This window comes from Acomys russatus, chromosome 8 (assembly GCF_903995435.1).
Source record: "Acomys russatus chromosome 8, mAcoRus1.1, whole genome shotgun sequence".
NCBI lineage: Eukaryota > Metazoa > Chordata > Mammalia > Rodentia > Muridae > Acomys > Acomys russatus.
Genome location: NC_067144.1, coordinates 18,191,430 through 18,212,734, shown reverse-complemented (window position 1 = coordinate 18,212,734; position 21,305 = coordinate 18,191,430). Strand labels below are relative to the sequence as shown.

Genomic DNA, 21,305 nt, shown 5'->3' with positions numbered 1-21,305 from the left:
AAGCCCTGCCTCGGGAAAAAAAAATCTCTAAGTAATAGATAGGCATGATGCCACATACCTTTAATCCCAGCATTTAGGAGACAGAGACAGGGGGATGTCCATGAGCTAGGGTCCGCTTGGTCTCCACAGCTAGTCCAGCCAGGGCTATGCAATGAAAGGCTACCTCAAAAGTCTCTATGAAAGATGTTACATCAAAAACTGAGGCCAGGGCTGGTAGAGATGGCTCAGTGGTTAAGGGCACTGGCTGTTCTTCCAAAGGACCAGGTTCAACTCCCAGCACCCACACGGCAGCCCATAACTGTCTGTAACTCCAGTTCCAGGGGATCCAACACCCTCACACAGATATACATGCAGAAAAAATACCAATGTACACAAAATACAAACAAACTATTTTTTTTAAAAACGGAGGCCAAATGAAGTAACTATCTTTATTTAGAAGTCATATTTTAATCAGCATTAAAAACAAAACAAAAAACTTTGTAATACACACAGCAGGACTTAGAGAGACACAGAAGCAAGCTGCCCCGTGAACAGCAGGCCCAAGTGCCACTTGCTTTTGTGGATTTCCTACCCCTCCCTCTAACTCTGGCAAGTGTTAAGCTTGAATACATGAAATATGCAGTTTTCTCAACAGATTCACAGCTTGCTGAAAACACGCCACAAAAAGTGGCCTCTGCCTGCAACAGACTGTCGAAAGTGTTTCTACAACTCTAAAAATACTATCCCTCTGGAAGCCACTTTCCTCTCCAAAATGCCATCCTTAACTGGCCAAAGGTCACAAAAGTGCTGCTCAAGGCACACCACACTCCTCCACTGAACTGGTGTCTGGTTATTTACGGATCTGCCTTCCCAGTGCACTGTGAGCTCTAAGGACCATTTCCCTGCTCTCTCCAGGATGTAGCGCAAGGGCTTGCTGAATGAACAGATGGATGGGAGCAGAGATTTAACTACAGCTATGCTCAGGGGCTTGGGCCAAATGAAGATTAAATCCCTGGAGAAAAGGCAAGAGGGGCTGGAGGAACGGCTGTGCACTAAAGAGCACTGGGCAGAGCTGTGCTGGGTTCCAAGTCTTGCTGCCATGTGTCTTACAATGTTGCCCACAATTGGCCCCTTCAGATGCATTTGTTGACAAAAAGAATGAAGTGTAAGACACATCAGAGGATCAAAGCCTCTGTAGCCGGTTCCTACGCATGAGGACATCCACGTGGAACTCCTGGGTCTACTCAATCACAACCAGCTCTGCCCTGAAGATGGTTTCCTGTTCCCTTCCTAGAGGAAAGACGATGTCAAGAATGCCAGCGCTTCAAGTGCTATTCTATTACATCCCGGGTGTCACATCAGGTCACATCTGCAATTGCTTTGCGTCGGCCCAGCAGGGGGAGGGTTGCGGGGGGGGGGGGGGGGGAGCGGTAGGAGCAGACTTCCTGGCAACAACCAAAAGAGAAACATGTGCTCCGCTAGGGCAGAGCCCACCGCGGGCTCTGATGTCACCCTCCGCCCGCTACTCTGGTGGTTTGCAGCCCATCCTGCCCCCTCCCCCCACACTTTAAAGAGAGGCTCCTGTGCTTTCGGTCTGAGCGCCTCTCTTCATAAGCACAGAATGATGTTTCTGTACCTGGCTGGACCCAGGGCCGAACCCTGGAAAAGAATCTCCCCTCAGCAAAATTCTGTGCAAAATCCTATGCTGTCAAACACCCTTGGGCAGAGAGTGAGTTCAGCACAGCTAACAGAAGGATATACATCTAAGAGCTGACAGACCCACATTATGAAAGACACGTAGAAATCAGACGAGCCAAAGGCCACCACTATTTATTTCATCTGTAACATACACTCTGACCAGAGTCTTCCACTGTCCCCACAGATCCACTGCCAGCATCCAGGAGAGCAAAGTCAAGACGCACATGTAGTCATGGTGGTATGACTCACGAATCCACCACGAACCAAGGCAACACTGAGACCGGCAACCCGCCCTGGTGGAGGCTGGCGGTGGAAACCAATGCGAGGGAGGCTAGCTAGAGCTGCCCAGGGCCTCTCCTGCTGCCCAGAGCTCACCTCCTGCAAGAGAGGCCGTGTGGACTCAGAGCCACAAAAAGCACAAGGACCAAGAAGCCTTGAAGTGTAACCAGAGTCTGCCACTTTGTGGGTTCTTCCTTCTTCACCCTTCTCCAGCCCTTTCCTTCCACTCTTTCAACCCCTAACACTAGATAAGAGACAAAAAAAAAAAAAAAAAAAAAAAAAAAAAAAAAAAAGATAAGAGAGGAAAGGAAAGAGACCCCTGAACAACATCAGGGGATGGAAAGGGGACAACGACATTAGACTACTTCCTGCTGATTAGGGGCGCTGAGTTTCTTAGGGCAAGTTTGATATTCACCGTCAGGAAATCTAGTTTCTTTTTGTTGTTGTTTTTTTTTTCTTCTTTGTGCACATCTACTTAACAAGCTTCAACCAATAGCAACCAGCAACCCACCTAAACGACCTCCAACCTCACCTACTGGGGCTCTAGCATATACATACCCTCTGAAAAGTTCCCAGAATTCCAAATGTCACACACTCACAGAATCTATCTGCAGCGGGCAAAAATCACACCTCTGCTAGAGCATGGGGCAAATCATAGTCAGCTGCTGAGAAGCAGCCCCATAGCCCCCTACAGCTAGGATTAAAATGAAAACATATTTTCATAATATTTATGTGGTTTTAAAAAAAAACAAAATTCCAAAATTGTCACTACACTACAGGCCTTCTCACTGGCCAGACAGGCAGTAGCAAGAAGATGGGTATCCGAAGGAAACTGCTTTCCCTACTCTCTCATCTTTAGTCTCCCACACCATACAACACCCACTGCTCACATCAGTGGGTGGATAGGATCCCCCGACTCTCACCCCTTATGCATACACAAAGCAACTGTCTGTGGATAGCACCTGGCTGTCCTCTTGTCTCCACTGTCTGCAGAGCCAGTGGTCAGATCCCACAGGCTGTGGGTTCAGTCGCACAAGATTGCCCCCTTCCTTCAGATGCCAGCTGCCAAGTCATAGGTTGTCACTAATCCTTAGGACCAGCTATAAGTTAGGGCTCCTACCAATACCCTCTGAGCTCAACGACTTTATAGGATGCTGCAAAGAATGCAAGACAATACCTGGGAGATCAGTAAAGGACTCAGACCAACAGAAGAGGCACGGGAGGGGAGGGGGCGATGTGGAGTGGTGCGGCGGAGGTTTGATGCCACCCTCCACACACCTCCATGTGTTCACAAATCAGTGCTGTGTACCCAGGTCTTTGGGGATTATTATGGTAGCTTTATTATATGAGCAATATTAAATTACTATCTACTGGCGGTCAACTCTACCTTTGTCACCTCCCTTCCAGGAAGCTCAAGAGTGATAAAGTTTCAAACCCTTTGTTGCCTTGGTCTGGCCAGTGACTTGCCCCACCCTGAAGCTATTCAGGAGGCCACCAGGAGTGATATCCTTAAAGCAAAAGGTAGGGAGTCTGATACGTTCCACCAGTCAAGGGCCCACAGTTTGAGATACAAGAGCTCACTTCTCAAACCCCATTTTGGTGTATTATTTTTTAGCAGCTGCTGATGGAATCTAGCTGTTCTATTGCTAAAAAGTAAATAAACCAAAGCTTAAAAGCCACTAAAGGTATTTAAAGATCAGATATAGAACTGGCCATGGTGGTGCATGCCTTTAATCCCAGCAGATACTGGCCTTGAACTCACAGAGCCCTGCCAACTTGGTGACAGGGCAGCCAGGGTTACATAGAGAGATTCTATCTGGGGTGGGGGTAGGGGAGTTGGGGGACAGCCATACAAGTGAAGACTATAGTGTGGAGAAAGGACAAGAAAATTCTGGCTTGAACAGGAAGTCACAGGAGACACAAGGTAAACTATGATTTACGAGGAGCCTGCACTGTAGCAGAGGATAAGAGGGGATGTGAGACTAGCTAGAAATCTTCCCTGATGCCCAACTCTGAGGCTTTAAAAGACACAGACGTGGAGAGACTGAGTACAGGCCTGGCAACACCTCAAACTCAAGGGTCCCCAGTAGAAAGAGTGGGAACAGGGCTAAGTCTCCACCCAAACCTGTATCAGCTCCCAGGCCTCAGTGTCCCAGAAGGGACGAGATGGAGGTGGGAGTAGGGGGTCAGAGCCGGTGACTTACACTGTATGCATTGATTATCAGTTGAATAATATTTTTGGAGTCTCCATGCAAAATCTCCACAGTGGTTCCAGGGATCAGGGCTGTAAAATTCTTGAAAACAAAACAAAACAGAAAGTTAAGACCATTCGCTTTCTCTGCGGGCTAATTTTATGACAACTTGGCACAGGCTAGAACCACCTGAGGGGAAGGAACTTCAATTGAGAAAAGTCCATCCGTAGATTAGACTGACAGCAGAGCGTTTAACTAATCAGTGATTGATGTGGGAGAGCCATCCACCCTCTGACGTCACCCTGGCTGCCATGATTCTGTCACTATCACACCTGGAATCCCAGCTCAATTCCAGATGACACAGCATATTCTACAGGAGCAGTGTCTGATGGACACCCTATCTTCTCAATGGGGAGCCAAGATACGAAGGGTGCCATTCTAAGAACTTTTTGATACCTATTGTAAGGCTCTGGGACAAAGCCCTTCACCTTAAACTGGGCATAGTGGCACACACCTGTATTTCTAGCAATGGGAGGCAGAGGCAAGTGGATCGCTGTGAGCTCGAGGCCAGCCTGGTCTACAAAGCGCGTCCAGGACAGCCAAGGCTACACAGAGAAAGCCTGTCTCAAGTCCCCTGCCCCCCCCCCCAAATAATAAAAAGCCCTTGGCCCTAGCACAGCTCCTGAGTGCTGCTCTGACAGAGTCTTCATCACTCTCAGGCTGTATGTCTCCCCATTCTGAGGAGGGAGGCTGAAGCCAAAGAGCACTTCCTCCCCTCGGGAAACAAAGCCCAACACAGCTCCCGGGATCAATCCTTCTTAAAATGTGGTTTGTGAGAGATACGCTTTAACCCATCATCTTGCACCAGACGAAAAGTGTCTTTCCATGTTACCATCTAGAATAGGTTCAGGCTCCAAGAGGTTCCAGAACTCAGGTGGACTCTGGGATGTGCTCATGACTGGTCAGGCAGGAGGAGCCTTTGAGACACGACTGAACAAAGGTCCTTTGGGGAGTAATTAAGGGGTTCCTGTCAGCATCCCCTATATCCTCACAATGTACATGAGCTCTTGCACAACCAGAGGCTGTGTGCATGCGTGTGTGTGTGTGTGTGTGTGTGTGTGTGTGTGTGTGTGTGCACGCGCTCACGCACACTCACGTGAAGGCATACACATAGAGGCTAGACATTGGACTGAATGATCTCCTCATTACTCTCTAAGGAACTTGTGAGTGCAGCTTGCAGCTCACTGTGCTTGCCGGAATGGTGGCCCTGGTCACAACCTGGGACTTGATGGATGGCGCAAGCCTATCGCTCTCTTCTCTCAGCCACCGACTGGTTTTTGGGAGAACTTCTGTCCCAGGCCATTCCTTGCCTCCCACCCTCTGCAAGAAGATATACAGTTGAATCCTGAGTTAGCCACGCACGCTGCCTAGCATCTCTGTTTCCTTGGTACAGAATTCCATGTTTTCCTTTTGGACTGGAATAGGCCCCTGTGCCTCCCATCCGTCTTCTGAAAATGATGATTCAGACTGTTTTCGAGGCATTTCTCTAAATTAAGTGGGATGTTACGGCTACGTGAACACTCGAGAGTTCTCTTATTATTTCCAACCACAGCTAGACGGAGGCCGTAGTGTACCATCCACTGACCCCGCCCACTCCTATTCTAACAGTCTAGTCTCCAACTGGCTCTAGGTCAGAGCTAGTCCCAGATCAGGCTGCTAGGCCCCTCCCTCCCTCAGGAGTACCTTATAGAGCATATAGTGGTTCTTCGTCACCGCAAAGATGAGGTTGATGTTGTGCTCGGCCAGCTTCTCCCCAAGCAAGGCAAGCGACGGATAGTCCTAAGGCCAAGGCAAAAAGGCAGCGCTGTAACAGCTGCAACCCGCTGTGCGTGGGTGTCAGCATGTGATCTGCAGCCATGCAGAACCTGCCATCCAAAGCATCTTTCCCCTGGATGCCCCGCTGGGGCCAATAACAGAGCCCATCAGCAGGTCCTGAGCTAAGGGGCTACAGGAAGTGATGCTCAGAGAAAGGCCCTTTTGGTGCTCACCAGATACCCCCAAAGAGTAGGGATGAGGTGTGGGGCATCGCTCTGCTTGATCTGTATCCCGCTCTGTTCTTTCAAGAGGGCTGGGGACAATTACAGCTACAGGAAGAACAGCCCCGCCTTCGACCATCTGCCACCAACACCTATTAGCTCATCTCCCTTCCCTAGGGCTGTTCCTTGGCCTGGCTTTCCTTTCCCAATAGTCAGGTAAGCAATATCTGCAGGCCCTGCTCACAGCTCAGAACAGGCAGAAGGGGCCGTCCCCACTGCTCTTTGGTACTGGGCTATGATTGGGGCCGCAATGGGTGAGGTCCTACAGTTAAAAGCCCTTTTTCCAGCCTCCCTCACTCCCAGATAATCTGGAAAGTTTGGGTGATCATTGCCTGAAGCTGGAGAAAAATGGGCGTGTCCTGCAAAGACAATCCTGAAGAACTCCTCTCTGGCCAAATAGCAAAATGGATTCTGGGAAGAAGAAGGTGTACATTTCTTCCAAAGTCTGCATAACAAATGTGGCAAGATCTTGGTAAACTGTTAGGGCTGGGGGTCCTCTTGCTCTGTCGCAGTTGTGGCCTCTTTAGGAAAGCAGGCTCCGCTCTGCCTTCAGATCATAGAACCATTTGGCTCCCGGGTCACCTCTCCTTCCAGTGAACTAGCCCCCATTAGGTACATGATGGCGCAGAGAGGAAGCAGATACAGAAATCCCTGACAAGAATTAGTTAACAAGAGGCCAGGCGTGGTGGTGCACACCCCTTTAATCCCAGCACTCGGGAGGCAGAGGCAGGTGGATCGCTGTGAGTTTGAGGCCAGCCTGGTCTACAAAGTGAGTCCAGGACAGCCAAGGCTACACAGTGAAACCCTGTCTCGAAAAACAAACAAACAAAAAACCAAAACGAACCAAACAAACAAAAACACCTTCACTGGAAGACAAAATAAAGAATAAAACCGGATCCCTAGAATGGAGCAGAACACCAGCAAGTTCTGAGGGCCAAAGACATTTTCAAGGAAGGAGTGGACAATGGGGTTACAATTAAAGATAAGGGAAGCCCTCCCAGCCCTCACCATCTGGTTGGATGCAGTATACTCATTGGCGTCATTCAGGTGACACTGGCCATCGTGTGGTTGGACCAGGCCGCCGAGTTTTCCATCCAGCGCGATGTGGGGCACGTCATCCGTTGTGAACACCAGCAGGTGCAGCGCATCCTTTCGCCACCCGATCTTCTCCTGAAAGACAGAAGATGGAGGGTGGTACAGCTTTTCTATATAAACCTGCCTGGGGCATCGTACTTGCAGGCTTCCAAGTCTGAGTCAGAGGCACATGCTTTGCACAGCAGCATGGCCTCTCACTTAAACCCACTCCGCAGTGGCACAGATGAGAAATCCCCAAGCTCTGGCCACACAGGCCCATGTGCCCAGACACCCACTGGCACCATCCTCTTCCCTGGGCCTCTTCTAATGTCATCCATCGGAAGATTCCTTTCCAGGCTCCATAGCAAGCTTGAGCCCACCCCAATGCCTTCATCACCCGCACTGGCTAAGACTGTACAAGACGATGGTTAAACACTTCAGGCTCCATTAGACAGGAGTCATTCAGAGTGAAGCACTCAAATGGCTCTGCCTTTTGAGGATCTGGTAAGAACTGTCATCTATCCTAGTAGAACTGTGAATTCTCCAATTCTTACTGCAATCATTTCAATGGCAAAGGAGCATCAGATGAGCTAGTTCCCCCTTACTGGTTCACTACCTGGGATTATCAAGTCTGTAGAGTGAGGCTTAGCTTAAATACAGTTCATGGCGCGCATATGGGGGTGGGTGGGGGGTGTGTGTGCTCAGAACTGCTCATATTCAGCCACCGGAGCCACAACATTACACAAAAACACTCAGGAATTATCATCAGGAGCCGGGATATGTGGTCAGCCTTTTTAGTATTGGTGAAAGGACATCCCAAAATGGTGGTGGTGGCTACAGGAAGGATTTAAACACTGCCAAGAGTTAGCTATGCTACCATAAGATACGGAACTCATGGAGCCCAGATGCAGAGACCTCAAAGGTTAAAAAGCTGTTGTTTTTTGCCAGCCATGGCGGCACATGTCTTTAATGCCAGCACTCAGAGGCAGGTGAATCACTGTTGAGTTCAAGCCCAGCCTGGTCTACAAAGTGAGTCTAGGACAGCCAAGGCTACACAGAAAAACCCTACCTAAAAAAAAAAAAAAAAAAAAAAAAAAAAAAAAAAAAGTATTGTTTTCTCAATAGCAGAAGAGCAACTGGGATGCCACCCTCTCTCACACCACATCATCTGAACAGCCACGATGCTGGCTTACTTGCTACAAAAGCAGCATCGGCACAGAAAAACATACTCCAAAGGGGAGAGGAGAGGAAAGAGATTCAATAGAGCAGCAGAGAAGACCAAAGGCCTGCTGTGGGCCAGAGCCATCACCTAAGAGGAGTCCGTGTTGCAACCATGTAACTTTTGTCCAATACGTAGCTACTCATCTTAAAGCAGGGGCATGTGCCAGATCCCTTGGAGGGTCCCAGATCCACCGAAAGTTTATCCTGGCTCTTAAAGATATTCCACTTAAATGCAAACGGCAGCTTCAACTTAACATGAGGGGGTTAATGAAGGCAAATACAGTACTAATGGACACCAGAGAGGGGAGGAGGGAGGGGAGGAGGGAGAGGAGGGAGAAGAGAGGGAGAGGACAAGAGGATATGACTATGAGGAGGAGGCGGAGGAGGAAGATAAGAAGGCGATGAGGAGAGGATGGGGAGGATGTAGAGGCAGGGGAGAGCTGGGGTAGAGAAAGGTTTTCCCAATTCGGGTGAAACTCAAGCTGCTCTGGAAGATGGGAAGAAGCCTTCAAGGAAAAGGAAAGAAGAAGGTGGGGGGGGGCAGCAGAAGAGGAGGCAGGTGTTCGAGGCCTTGGCAGGAAGACAAAAAAAGGAGCACAGCAAAGAGACCCTCCCACAACCCCCACTTCTGGGGAGCTGGAGCCCCCTCGCAGCTGAACCAGGACAAGCTGGTCATGGGTCAGGAGCTACGATGAGGCCTTTCTTGGTGGGATAGGAAGACTCCGGAGAAGCTCCCAGGATTCTGGTCGGTTGAATCTTGCTCTGTTACTTTTCACCTTCTGAATGTGTGTGCACACACTTAAAAAGAGTGAATGCCACACTACATAAATTATCCCTCAATAAGCCAGACTTTATCTGGTATCTGTCAACTCAGTGATTCTATTTCAGGGGACTCCAGCCATAACAGTGCTAAGTTTCAAACCCTAGACAAGCCAAGCAGCAGAAGTACTTATTTAACATACCAGAGAGGACCGGGCATCCAGGTTCTCCCAGCATCCTTCAGTTCCTGTTACAGGGTATGGCTGCATACCCACCCTCTACCCTAAACTCTCCATCCCAGGGTTTGGTTGCCTTCCCCCAGAGGTTCTTCCCTATCTAACTCAGACATTCTGGTTACCCATCATTTTGTTCCTTTTGTACCTTTGGCCTCCTGGCTGCTATACTTGGTGGCCCTCTCCCCACATGGTTCAGGGTCATGACCTCTATGGACTCCCCTAGATATGTCTGCCCCTGGCTATGCTCTCCCCTTTCCTTTCCTTTTGTTTCTTTGTTTGTAATTTTTTGTTTTGTTTTTTTCGATTTGGGGGCGTGGTTGAGACAGGGTTTCTCTGAGCTCCGGCTGTCCTGGAACTCACGGAGATCCACCTGCCTCTGCCTCCCAAGTGCTGGGATTAAAGGTGTGCACCACCACTGCCCGACTGTTTTGTTTTGTTTTTGTTTTTTTTCTTTCTCTTTCTTTTTTTTTCATTCAAAGAGTACTATGAAATTGTCAGTAGTAAGGAAAAATGGAAAGGCATGGATGGGAACAGGGAAGTGCCCTGAGATGGCATCTTCCTCCACACAAGAAATTATGTTCATAAAAGGTCGGAAATTAGGGGCTGGGGAGATGGCTCAGAGGTTAAGAGCACTAGCTGCTCTTCCAAAGGTCCTGAGTTCAATTTCCAGTGACCACACAGTGGCTCACAACCATCTATAATGAGATCTGGCGCACAGGCACACATGCAGGCAGAATAATAAATAAATAATTTTTTTTAAAAAAAAATCTGAAATTAGCCAGGCAGTGGTGGCACACGCCTTTAATCCCAGCACTTGGGAGGCAGAACCAGGAGGATCTCTGTGAGTTTGAAGTTAGCCTGGTTCTACAAAGGGAGTCCAGAAAAAAAAAAAAGTCTGGGGCCTAGAGAGATGGCTCAGAGGTAAAGATCACTGTCTGCTCTTCCAAAGGTCCTGAGTTCAATTCCCAACAACCACATGGTGGTTCACAAACATCTATAATGAGATCTGATGCCTTCTACTGGCCTGCAGGTGTACATGCAGCCAGAGCACTGTATACGTAATAAATAAATTACTTTTTAAAAGTCTGAAATTGTGTGTAAACAATGACATTGGAAACAAAGAAGCAGATGATTGTAGTGTGGTTATAAACCATGTAAGAAACACAGAATCCCACTTTAGAAGGACACAAGATACTGACATAAAATATGGCATAATGAGTTTACCGTTGGGTTATGGGTAATCTTTTCCTTTTCCCATTATTCCTAGTCCCAATATTTCCCATATTCAAACTATAAGCACTGCTTCTGTGACACTGGGCTTTTGAATGTTGTGATTTGCTTTGTTTGGGCTCCATTTTTCTCTCTGACAGCTTCTCTGTGGTCTCACGGAGACAGAAGCAGATGAGGGGCTGGGTTAGCAAGGAGCCAGACTACATGGAACTTGATGCTTGAAGATGGACATTTGAGTTCTCCTGCTGTTTCTGGTTCCTGGTGTGACCCTGACCAATTTGTCCCCTAGCTAGCTTTCCCCTTGTGCACAGAGCAGGCATAAATACTTCAGTTCTGTTGAGCACATCTATGACCCCATTTACCCTCACTACAACCTCTGTGAGGCAGGCCAGACACTGCCATCCCATAGTTGAGCAAATGTGTGCTCAGAGAGGTAAACTGACCAGTCCACTCTACTATCAAGGCAGATTGAGGTGGCCTGTGTCTCACTCACAAAATTAAATCACCTGATCATACAGTGAGAGGAAGCTCTGTGTGCACAGTAAAGGAGATACTCAGAAAAAAAGCCCAATACACCACGGTGTTTAACCTATGACTGCCCCATCCAAAAACCACTGTTTGCTGAAAGAGCAGGCGCATCTGCAGCAGGAACCACACCACAGAGTGATGGTGATAACTCTATCTCCTCTGAAGTGGGCTCATGATCAGTAAGTGCTGTCAACAGCCGTGGCCCAGAATGAGGTCGCAGGAACGGGTCAGGACAGACGAATTATCCACTTAGGCTTTCAGCCTGGAGATTTCACATGACGAATCCAGGGTGTTCATATTTGAAACCAGTTATCTGCTGCCTGATTGCTCAGGGGTTTATTCGTTTGGAAGGCTTACGTTTTGTATTCCACACTTAGGACAAGGAATATGTTCTTGATTTTAAAGAAATTCACGGAACTGTGATGCACAGCATCCACAGGAGCCAGAGTCCCCTATCTTTGGAAGAGATGAATCTGAGTTCAAGTCTCTGCTTTGCTCCAACTGTGGAGCCCTGTGAGAGCCTCTAGTTTCTTTCAGCCTTTGGAAAGTGGAACTGAAACTGCTTGGCGGGGCTGGGGCCAGGTCTTTATACACAGTGTATCTGAGGAGCACTTGGCACATAAAGGAAGCTATAATGGGACTCTAAATTACTATTTAAGAGCCAGAGTAGCCAGCTTACATTTCTCCTCTTTTACTATTTGGTAGTAAGGTTGTGCAACTGTTGCCAAGCCACAGAGACAATGAGTAGATACATTTACCAACAAGGAGGACTCGCAGAATAACTGGGCGGGGTCAAACAGGACAGGTGCTCTCCCCCCCCACACCCCCACACCCTGCAAAAAAGGTACTGGGTATATACAATTTTTACAAATAGATCTTATGTGTAATGACAGCCAATATGTCGTTGTCTGGGGGGAGATGCAAGAAAGAGAAATGACAGGGGCACAAACTCACAGATATAAATGACATGTTCATTAGCTTTATTTGATCGGGGGTGGGACTTGTATGCCTCTTAAGGCACCCAAGTGGAGGTCAAAGGACAATTTGTGGGATTGTCAGGCTTGTCAGAAAGCATCTTTATTGGATGAGCTATGTCACCATCTCGGTATTATCTTGGTTTTGATATATGTCAAATTTTTCTAACAGGGCCAGGCATGGTGGAACATAATCCCAACACTCAGGAGGCTGAGGCAGGAGGATTCCAAGTTTGAAGTCAGCCTGGGCTACATGTACAAGACTGCTCCAAAACCCAAAGTAAACAGAAAATAAAATGTGTGCCAACCTACACACTTTCAATGTGGGGCTTATGTATGTTAATGTACTTCAGTGATGTGTATTTCTAAACAAGCCTTGTTTTGCTCAGAGTGCCTTTAAAAACAACGCATTCCATGGGCATGCCAGCAGGGAGGGGACAAGGAATGTCACACGTCAACAGTTTTGTTTTGTTTTGTTTTTTGGCAGAAGTTGCATGCTTGAGGTCAGGTGCTGGTAGACTTGGGTCCGGCTCTACGTCTGTTTCATCTTGCCTGTGTTACCTTGAGGGAGGTGTTTAATTTTTTGCCAACATCAGCCTCCTCATCTATAAGGGGGAGATAATAACTACTGATGAAACACAGTTGTTGAGATGATTAAACAAAATGACACCCAGAGCAGCCGGCCATGTACCTGCAGCGTGGTAAATAGGCAGCAATTGGTACTCATTGACACCACCATTTCCATGGAGCCAAAAACTCCCACCTATGTCTCTAACTTGTAAGTTCACCACTTATCTTCAGAGTGGAGCACTGTGCATGACCTTCATCTCCTTTTTGCTTATTTACATATCTTTATATCTTTTTTTTTTTCTAAGACAGGATTTTTCTGTGTAGCCCTGCCTGTCTTGGACTCATTTTAGACCAGGCTGTCCTTGAACTCACAGAGATCCGTCTCCCTCTGCTTTCCGAGTGCTGGGATTAAAGGCATGCGCCCAGCAGTTATCTCTTAATTTTTATGTTGAACAGTTTCCTTTATTAAAAAGGTTTTCTAAAGGGTCTGTCTTTGAGGGAAACCCCTTTTTGTGTCTGTGAGTAAAGTCACCATGTAAACAAAGCTGATGTCACTAAAGAGATCAAGGTCAGCAAGGTCAGCCCTCGGATGAGACTGTCAGTGGTGGGCGGAGCGGAAGCATGCTGGACTCCAGCAAGAAACCGGGCAGCTGGCCAGGACCACGGTTCACTTGGCCTCTCTGTCCGCTGGCTACATCTGCATCCAGTTCACTGCCAGCCCTCTTCACCTTTCATCCTCTCAGTCCTCGTTCAAGTTAGGTGCCCTTGCCTCTTTTGTCACCCGAGAGACAAGCAACAGGCCCCCTCCCCACCTGGTTCCACAATGCGCCACAGCCCCACAGAAAGATGGCCAGTGCCCTTCTCTCTGCTAAACCGCAAGCCTCCTCCTGCCTTCTGCTCTGATCTCACTGTCCCCAAGGAAGGTGGGCTCCTCCCTCCTTGAGAAAACACAGCCCTGTAAATCCCACCCTCCCTGGAAAAGATCCCATCAGTCTCTCTCTCCCGGGTTCCTTCCCACGTGCTTAAAAATATACTCCTAGCCCAGTGATCATAACCCTCCCGTGACCCTGCTTCTCCGCTGGCCTCTTAAGCTTCACCTCTCTTAAATGTTGCTTCTGTTCCTCCACTCAGCTCCCCAGAATCTGACCTCTCTCAGCCGTCCATAAAAAAAGGAGAAGCAGAGATTGAAAGGGAGGGACGAGCCTTCCCAGTCTGAGAAAAATAAATAAAAGCTTGCTACTACTCCCCGGGGCCAGACAGACTCGCTGGCTTATTCATCTCCAACAGCGGGAAACATCTGGGGAACAGGGAAGCTAGTTTCTGAAGTTGAGGACACAGGCCCTCAGCCTGTGGTGCAAATCTGGTTTCTTGAAGACCTATGGGGTCACTCAGTGGCTACAATGTCTGACGAAAGAAAGCAGGCCCTCAGATGACAGAGACTTTCCACCTCTCCTGAGGAACTCCCTTGCCCAGCTGTAAAGTGGCCACACCAGCAACCAACCAGTGGGAGACACAGAGAGATTTGCTAGACACCAGCTCAAAGCAAGCTGCGCTTAGCAAATAAAATTAGTGTGTATGGGAGATGTCATGGGTTGTGGTGGCCAATCAGAGCTTAGGAGGTGCGCCACTGAGAATGGTAGGACACAGGCTCAAGGCGGCTACTGCAAGTCTAAACTACCAGGAAGTGACCCGGTAGACAGGCAGACTTGGAGACTGGTGCTCAGCGGCAGAGCACCTGCCTGGTGTACATGAGGCTCTGAGTTCAATCCAATGTACTGAAGAAGGGAGAACGGAATGGGATGGAGAAGAGTGAGGAGGAGGGAGGAGAAGTGGGAGAGAAGTTTCTTTTGAGGGGTTGATTTTTGGAGCCAGGGTCTCACTATGTAACCATGGCTGTCCTGGAACTTACTCTGTAAACCAGGCTGGCCTCATACTCAGAGATCCACCTGCCTCTGCCTCCCGAGTGCTGAGATTAAAGGCATGGCCCCAATACACTTGAGAAAGACCATTTCTGTCAGCTGGGGAGAGAGTTCGGTGGGAGAGTGTGAGCCAAATAGCCATCAGGTCCCGGGTTCAATTGCCAGCACCAAAACGCACCCGTTAAGCCACCTGTTATCCCAGCACTTGAGAGGTTAAGACAGACAGGTCATACAACCCACCCGGGCTATCTCAAACAGACTTGGAGTAAATACACAGCCCGTAGACCTGACTGGGCCCTGAGTATATAGCTTCTGTCCGGAGCATCTTCCACTGGGCTCCTCAGAGCCACTTTGTAACAACTTATTTACATGTGGGGACCACACAAAGCATGGCAAGTCAGAGGGACATACTCAAGGACATCCTGTGGAGAATTCGGAGAGGGACTGGGAGTCTGAGGAAACAGGAGGAGGTGGCAGCCTCCACAGGGTAGCTCACTGCCCTGGGTCACCTGTGCAGAGACAACACAGGCGCCGATGTCCAAGTTATATACATTTATCCATCTACTGTGATGGATAAGCACATGAATCCACCCGCCAGCTCTGGCTCTGCCATTTCTAGCTTGTCACAGTAGGAGATCATACTGCCACCTTCAAAGGAAAGCGTGGAAGTCAACCTGTTGCTTTGGTGCAGAGCCTGGGGGAAGTGACAGGCCCAAGGCATCCTTTCCAGCAGGGAGGAAGGCCATCCCTGACCACTTGGTCCCTAAGAGGCCAGTTTGCCCAGCTGCACCTTAGATCTTGTTCTCTCACTGTCTTCCGAGTGCAGTTAGGTTTGCAGAGGCTGATCCGTGGCCACCTCAACCTGGACCCCCTCACGGTACCTCATGTGGGGCCCACGCGCACAGCAAGTCCGCAACAAGCTTTCAGATTAACAACGGAACACTGTATATGAACGGTTCCGGGAGGCAGTGGCAGGAAGAGGGAACAGGTGCTGAGGAGGAGGGAGGGTGGAAGGATGGAGAGAGGGAGGGAGGGAGGGAGGGAGGGAGAGAAGGAGGATGGAGAGGACAATGGCTTGATTGGCCAGTGACAGATTCCACAGCAGATCCAAGTTTGAGGACTAAAGAGTCTTAATTCCAACATGGCCCTCAAGGGAAATCAAGCTGTGATTGTGGAGTTGGCTTCCGGCATGAGCAACCACCCTGACATTCGGGCCTGTTTCCATTGCTCTGTAACAATAAACACGTCCTCCTTAGGAGTTTGTTTTCCCTGTTGGGAACCATACTTTGCAAAGAAATATACTTGAGGGAAAAACATCGGCTCTGTGGTTACACTTAAAGAGGCCACAGTGTCGTACTCCTTTCCCTGGGGAAAGAAGCCGCCAGTGACTCAGGCTCTAAGCATCCACCTCAGGCCCAAACCCTTCACCCCCACAAAGAGCAAAGAGCACAGTAGGGGGTCTCTGGTGTAAGCTTGGTATCAGGGCCCAAGCTGGACTGAAGACACTGTAGAACATATGCTGTTGAGCCACACAGATTTTCCACTAGGGGGACTAGGAGCCCTTGCCCCTGGTTTCATTTCTAGTACTACAGAAAGTCAATGAGGGGTTGGGGATTTAGCTCAGCGGTAGAGAGCTGGGTTTGGTCTTCAACTCTGCGGGGAGGTGGGGTGGGGGTGGGGGGTCGGAGGACAAAAAAAAAAAAAAAAAAAGAAAGAAAGTAAATGAATAAACACAGCATTTGTGTTGTTAGTAGAAGTACCAATATGCAAAAATCAGTGATAAGTAGATATCAATAATGTCATATGGGTCGGTAAAACGCTTATAAATGGGATGCTTAATTTACCCTCAACTAGATCCTTAAACTCAAATAAAATCCCTGAGTAGCTGGTCGTGGTGGTTTAGGCCTTTAACGTCAGTACTCAGGGGCAGAGTCGGTAGATCTCTGTGAGTAAGAGGCCAGGCTGGCCTACATAGTGAGTTCCAGGCCAATCAGGGAAATCTGTCTTTAAAAACACAAACCCTGAGGACAGGGGCCTTTCTCCAAGTTTCTTTACTTTTCTCTCCACCAGAACTGTTACCGAGTTGAGAGCATCGCCTATACACAGTGTGAAAGGCTTCACTTGGAGGTGGGTATGTCACTCTATGGATGCCACGGAGGCAGCAGAGCATTGTGGGAAGGTGGACAATCGAGGAACAGGGGGATCTGGCTATATCTGAGCATCCTTCAGAAGCCCAGTGGCACCTACGAGTACAAAGCATTGTTTCCCCAGCAGATGTGTCACAAAGACCTCGCCTGTTCAGGGCAGTGTCCTTGGTGCTGGAGATACACAGATATGGCGATGACAATACCTTTAGTGTCTCAGAGAGGGGACACTAGTAATGACCAAAATAAAAATAAAATGGTAACTGGGACAGAAGCAACCAAGTACTTAGCAGTAAGAGACCCTGACTCAGGGAGGGTGATCAATCAGGGAGTATTCCCTGATGGACAGTCAATTAAGCTGACGTCTGCAACACAAGCAAGTCAAGTTAGACACACAAAAGGAAAAGCAGTTCAAAGGACTGGGGCTGTCACTCTGCAGTACAGAGCACTTGCCCAGCGTGCTGCAGGTCCAAAGTTCAACTTCTAGACTTCCGGTTCTGAACAACCCACAAAACACACACACACACACACACACACACACACACACACACAGAGGCATACATGCGCATGCACGCGCACACTGATGTTTAAGACCAGGTTTAGGGAGGAATGTTATATGAGCATGGGACTCTAGGGGTGAGTGGGGAAGGCTTGCCCTGTACAATTTTGTGATGGGAAGCAGTTTTTCTGTTTGTTGACAGCTATAGAATGCCCAAGAAATACTAAGACTGAGCCCTAGCACAAAATGTGTTATAGGTGAAATGTGTCAGCCATGTTGGAACAAACACACCACACAGATGTTGGATGTGACGATGCAGGAGGCTGGAGGTGGAGTGGAAACTGCTTGATGCAATGGATTCTACTAAGAAGAAAGAAGAGGAAAGAACGCAGAACTACTCGGGAGTGGGGGGAGTGAAGCAAAGAAAACAGCAAGAGCAACAGCCCAGCAGGAGCCAGGTAAGTGTGGTTGGAACGCAGACGCCATGATGGAGGCACAGGAAACTGACAATACTGGCTATCATAGAAGTAAAACCTCAAAACCAAGCTGGCCATGGTGGCACTTTAATCCCAGCACTCAGGAGGCAGAGGCAAGTGGATCTCTGTGAGTTCAAGGCCAGCCTGGTCTACTAGTCCAGGACACCTATGGCTACAGAGAAATCCTGTCTTGGAGGAGGTGAGGAAACACCTCAAAACGAAAACAAACAACAGCAACAAAAACGCTGGGTAGTGGTGGCCCACACCTTTAATCCCAGCACCTGAGCGGCAGAGGCAGATGGATCTCTCAGAGTTTGAGGCCAACCTGGTCTACACAGTGAGTTCCAGGACAGCCAGGGTTACAGAGAGAAGCCCTTCTCAAAGGGGGTGGGAGGTGGGGAAGGAGGGTGTGGAGCCTGTCCCTGTCAGTGAGGGGGGGTGCTACAGACACACAGCTAATCTATATTAGAGGGTAAAGCAGCTGGCTTATACAGAGGTTAATGGACATGCACGCTCACCATGTTGGTGGTAATACTGAGCTATTTCCCACTCTCTGCATGAGAATACCCAGCTGTCAGCAGGGCAGCGTGACTCCAGCACAGCTAACCATGGGTCACAGACTTTGAAACATCACCAAACTAGTGATGTGATGTAGCCAGGCACAGTGACGCAAGCCAGTAATCCCAGCACTCAGGGAGGAAGAGGCAAGCTGATCTCTGTGAGTTCGAGGCCAGCCTGGTCTACAAAGTGACAGCTAGGGCTATACAGAAAAACCTTGTCTCAAAAAACCAAAAAAGAAAAACAAAACAGAAGTGATATGGCAGAGTCTGGGCATTCTGGCCAGCTCCTCATAAGGGCCACAGTTACCTGGACAGCCCGCCCTGCGGTATGCACATGCGCACTGTAATGTGAAAGCGCGTATTAACCACAGTCAGGGGCCAGGGAGATGGCCTAACCAATAAAAACACAGGCCTAGCAACCCAAATTAGACCCAGACCCATGTAAGAAGCCAGATGTGGGGGTGCACATCTGTAATTCCAGCACTCCTGTGGCCAGACAGGAGGTGAAAACAGCAGAAGCACCCCTCAGTTTCTTTGGATCTCCTGCCATTGTTCTGAGCCTTGTATTGGAAGCTTGCTGGCCAGTTAGCCTGGAACATGCAGTAGCACAGAGACAGAGACAAGAGACCCTGACTCAACAAAGTAGGAAGAAATCCTCTGACCTCCACATGTATGTTCACACTCTCTCCCTCTACACACACACACATACACACACGCGTGAGCGCGCGGAGGGGAAGGGTAGGGGGGAGAGAGAGATTGAGAAATCCAATACTTTAATAGTTTCCTGAAGACACTGATGCAAAGGAAAACAAAACAGGCTCTGGAAACCACAGCCCTGAATCCATCCCACCTACCCACCCACTATCCTTGGAGGCCAAGGGGGCTTCCTGTTTGGGGAAGTAGGAAAGCAACCGTAGCTCCAGTCTGTACCACCCACCTGTACAATTTTAGAATAAGGAATACGCAACTTAAAGCCGGGGAAACAATGAAACTGATAAAAAGGAACCATGAATCTGACCCAGAAAAAGTGTAAACCACCACAGGCTTAGAAAGCACCAGAGGTAGCAGCACACTCCAATTCTAACCCATTGTGGACACTACACTGGAAAAAAGATGCTTGCATGACAGCCATCTCTCAGCTGTGAATGCTGTTAACTGCCTCCGGCAACAATCTGAGCAGCTGTGGGGGCAGGACAAGGGCACGCACACGCACGCGCACGTGCACACACACACACTGGTAAAAGCAGGGTCTTTGTCCTGAGTAGAATCCCAAAGAAAAGCAGGATTTCCCTTCCTTATCCTCTGCAAAGAACACCTTTCTACGAGGTAGGCTTTAAAGACAGCTATGTCGTACTCCTTAGTCCCACAAGTTGATAGTGAAGAGTCCAGGCCTGGGAAACCAGAGCCCAGGAGAACCCGTGATGCTGTGAGGCACGCCTGTTCTCAAATCCATCATTAAAGCAAAGGTCAATGGAAGCAGAGGTGCGCATGTGCACACTGCAGGGCGGGCTGTCCAGCTAACGCTGGCCCCTATGAAAGCTGGCCAAGTGCACAGGACTCTGGGCTTTCTTCCTCTGTTCCACACAATTGGCAGGACTAAGAAGAGCCTCTAGCCTGGGCAAACAGGAACAGGCTCAGTGAAGAAAGTGATACCTGAGCTATCCCTCAAATAAGAGGGGGGCAGGGTCTCTGTAAACAAAACACAAGACTGGCCAGGAGTGGGGATCACTCAGGAAAGAACGGATATGGGTTTAGTTTCCCTGTTCTCTCCATTATTATGTTTGAAATGCTCCATAATAAAAGGAGTATATATGTATTATAGAAATTTATATAAATATGAAAAAATTTAAACCACCAAGAAAACTAAAAACAACATATAATTCTACAGCCTAAGAATACTATTATCATCTTGGTCTACTTCCAAGTAGTTTCCTTCTTTCCCATGTGTGTGGACATGTGCACACATGCCGTGACATTGGTGTGGCACTCGGAGGACAACTTGGAGGAACTGGTTTTCTCCTTCTGTCACGCATGTTCCTGGGACTGAACTCAGGCTTGGCAGCAGGTGCCTCTACCCATTGGGCAGTATCATCAGCCTACTTTTCTTTCTTTTATTTGCCAATTACGGTCATTCCAGCCAGAGTGGTTTTTAGCCTGCATTCATTAGTCCACTCCTAATTTCTCTTAGGCAAGAGATTTTGTTTGTATGTTTGATTTTTGAGACAGAGTCTTTTTATGCAGCCCTGGCTGGCCTGGAACTCCCTTTGAGGACAGGGCTGGTCTTGGACTCACCGAGATCTGCCAACCTCTGCCTCCTAAGAGCTGGGAATCTAGGCATGTGCAACCCTGCCTGGCCCTCAAGTTGATGAAGATTTTTTAATGCCATAATTTTTGTTGCCTAGTCATTCACCAAAAGCTGGTCTATGATCTATTCCTGACATTTTTGCTATAATAAGAAAGGCTGTAATAAACTGGAAAAAATGACACCTATTAAAAATTAGGCCATTTCAGCCAGGTGCAGTTGGGCAGACGCCCTTAATCCCAGCACTCGGGAGGCAGAGGCAGGTAGATCTCTGTGAGTTCAAGGCCAGCCTAGTTTACGAAGCAAGTCCAGGACAGCCAAGCCTATATACAAAAACCCTGTCTCGAAAACAAACAAACCAAAAAAAAAAAAAAAAAAAAAGGCAATTTCAGATGATAAAGAAATGCCTTAATACATGTCTAAATTTAACTCCACAGCACAGAACTGGGGGAAAGGGAAAGGGAAACTCGTGGCTTGCAGGCCACATAATTCTAAGCAATGATTAACTTTCCCTGTAGCAAAGGCCATGGTGAAACCTGCAAGGCTGACAGGGGCTCATACACTGCCTC

At 48.5% G+C, this 21,305-nt stretch overlaps 1 protein-coding gene across 2 annotated transcripts in view; it reads right to left on the bottom strand.

Annotated features, from left to right (window-relative positions):
- Window positions 1–21,305, bottom strand: part of Itgb5 (integrin subunit beta 5) — a 106,968-nt gene that overhangs the window by 34,299 nt on the left and 51,364 nt on the right. For both annotated transcript variants that reach the window (XM_051149831.1, XM_051149832.1), the window contains exons 6-8: window positions 7,253–7,414; window positions 5,892–5,987; window positions 4,161–4,250 (exon numbers count right to left, since the gene is read on the bottom strand). In XM_051149831.1, the coding sequence (XP_051005788.1) occupies window positions 4,161–4,250; window positions 5,892–5,987; window positions 7,253–7,414 (348 nt within the window). The remainder of the gene's footprint in view (window positions 1–4,160; window positions 4,251–5,891; window positions 5,988–7,252; window positions 7,415–21,305) is intronic.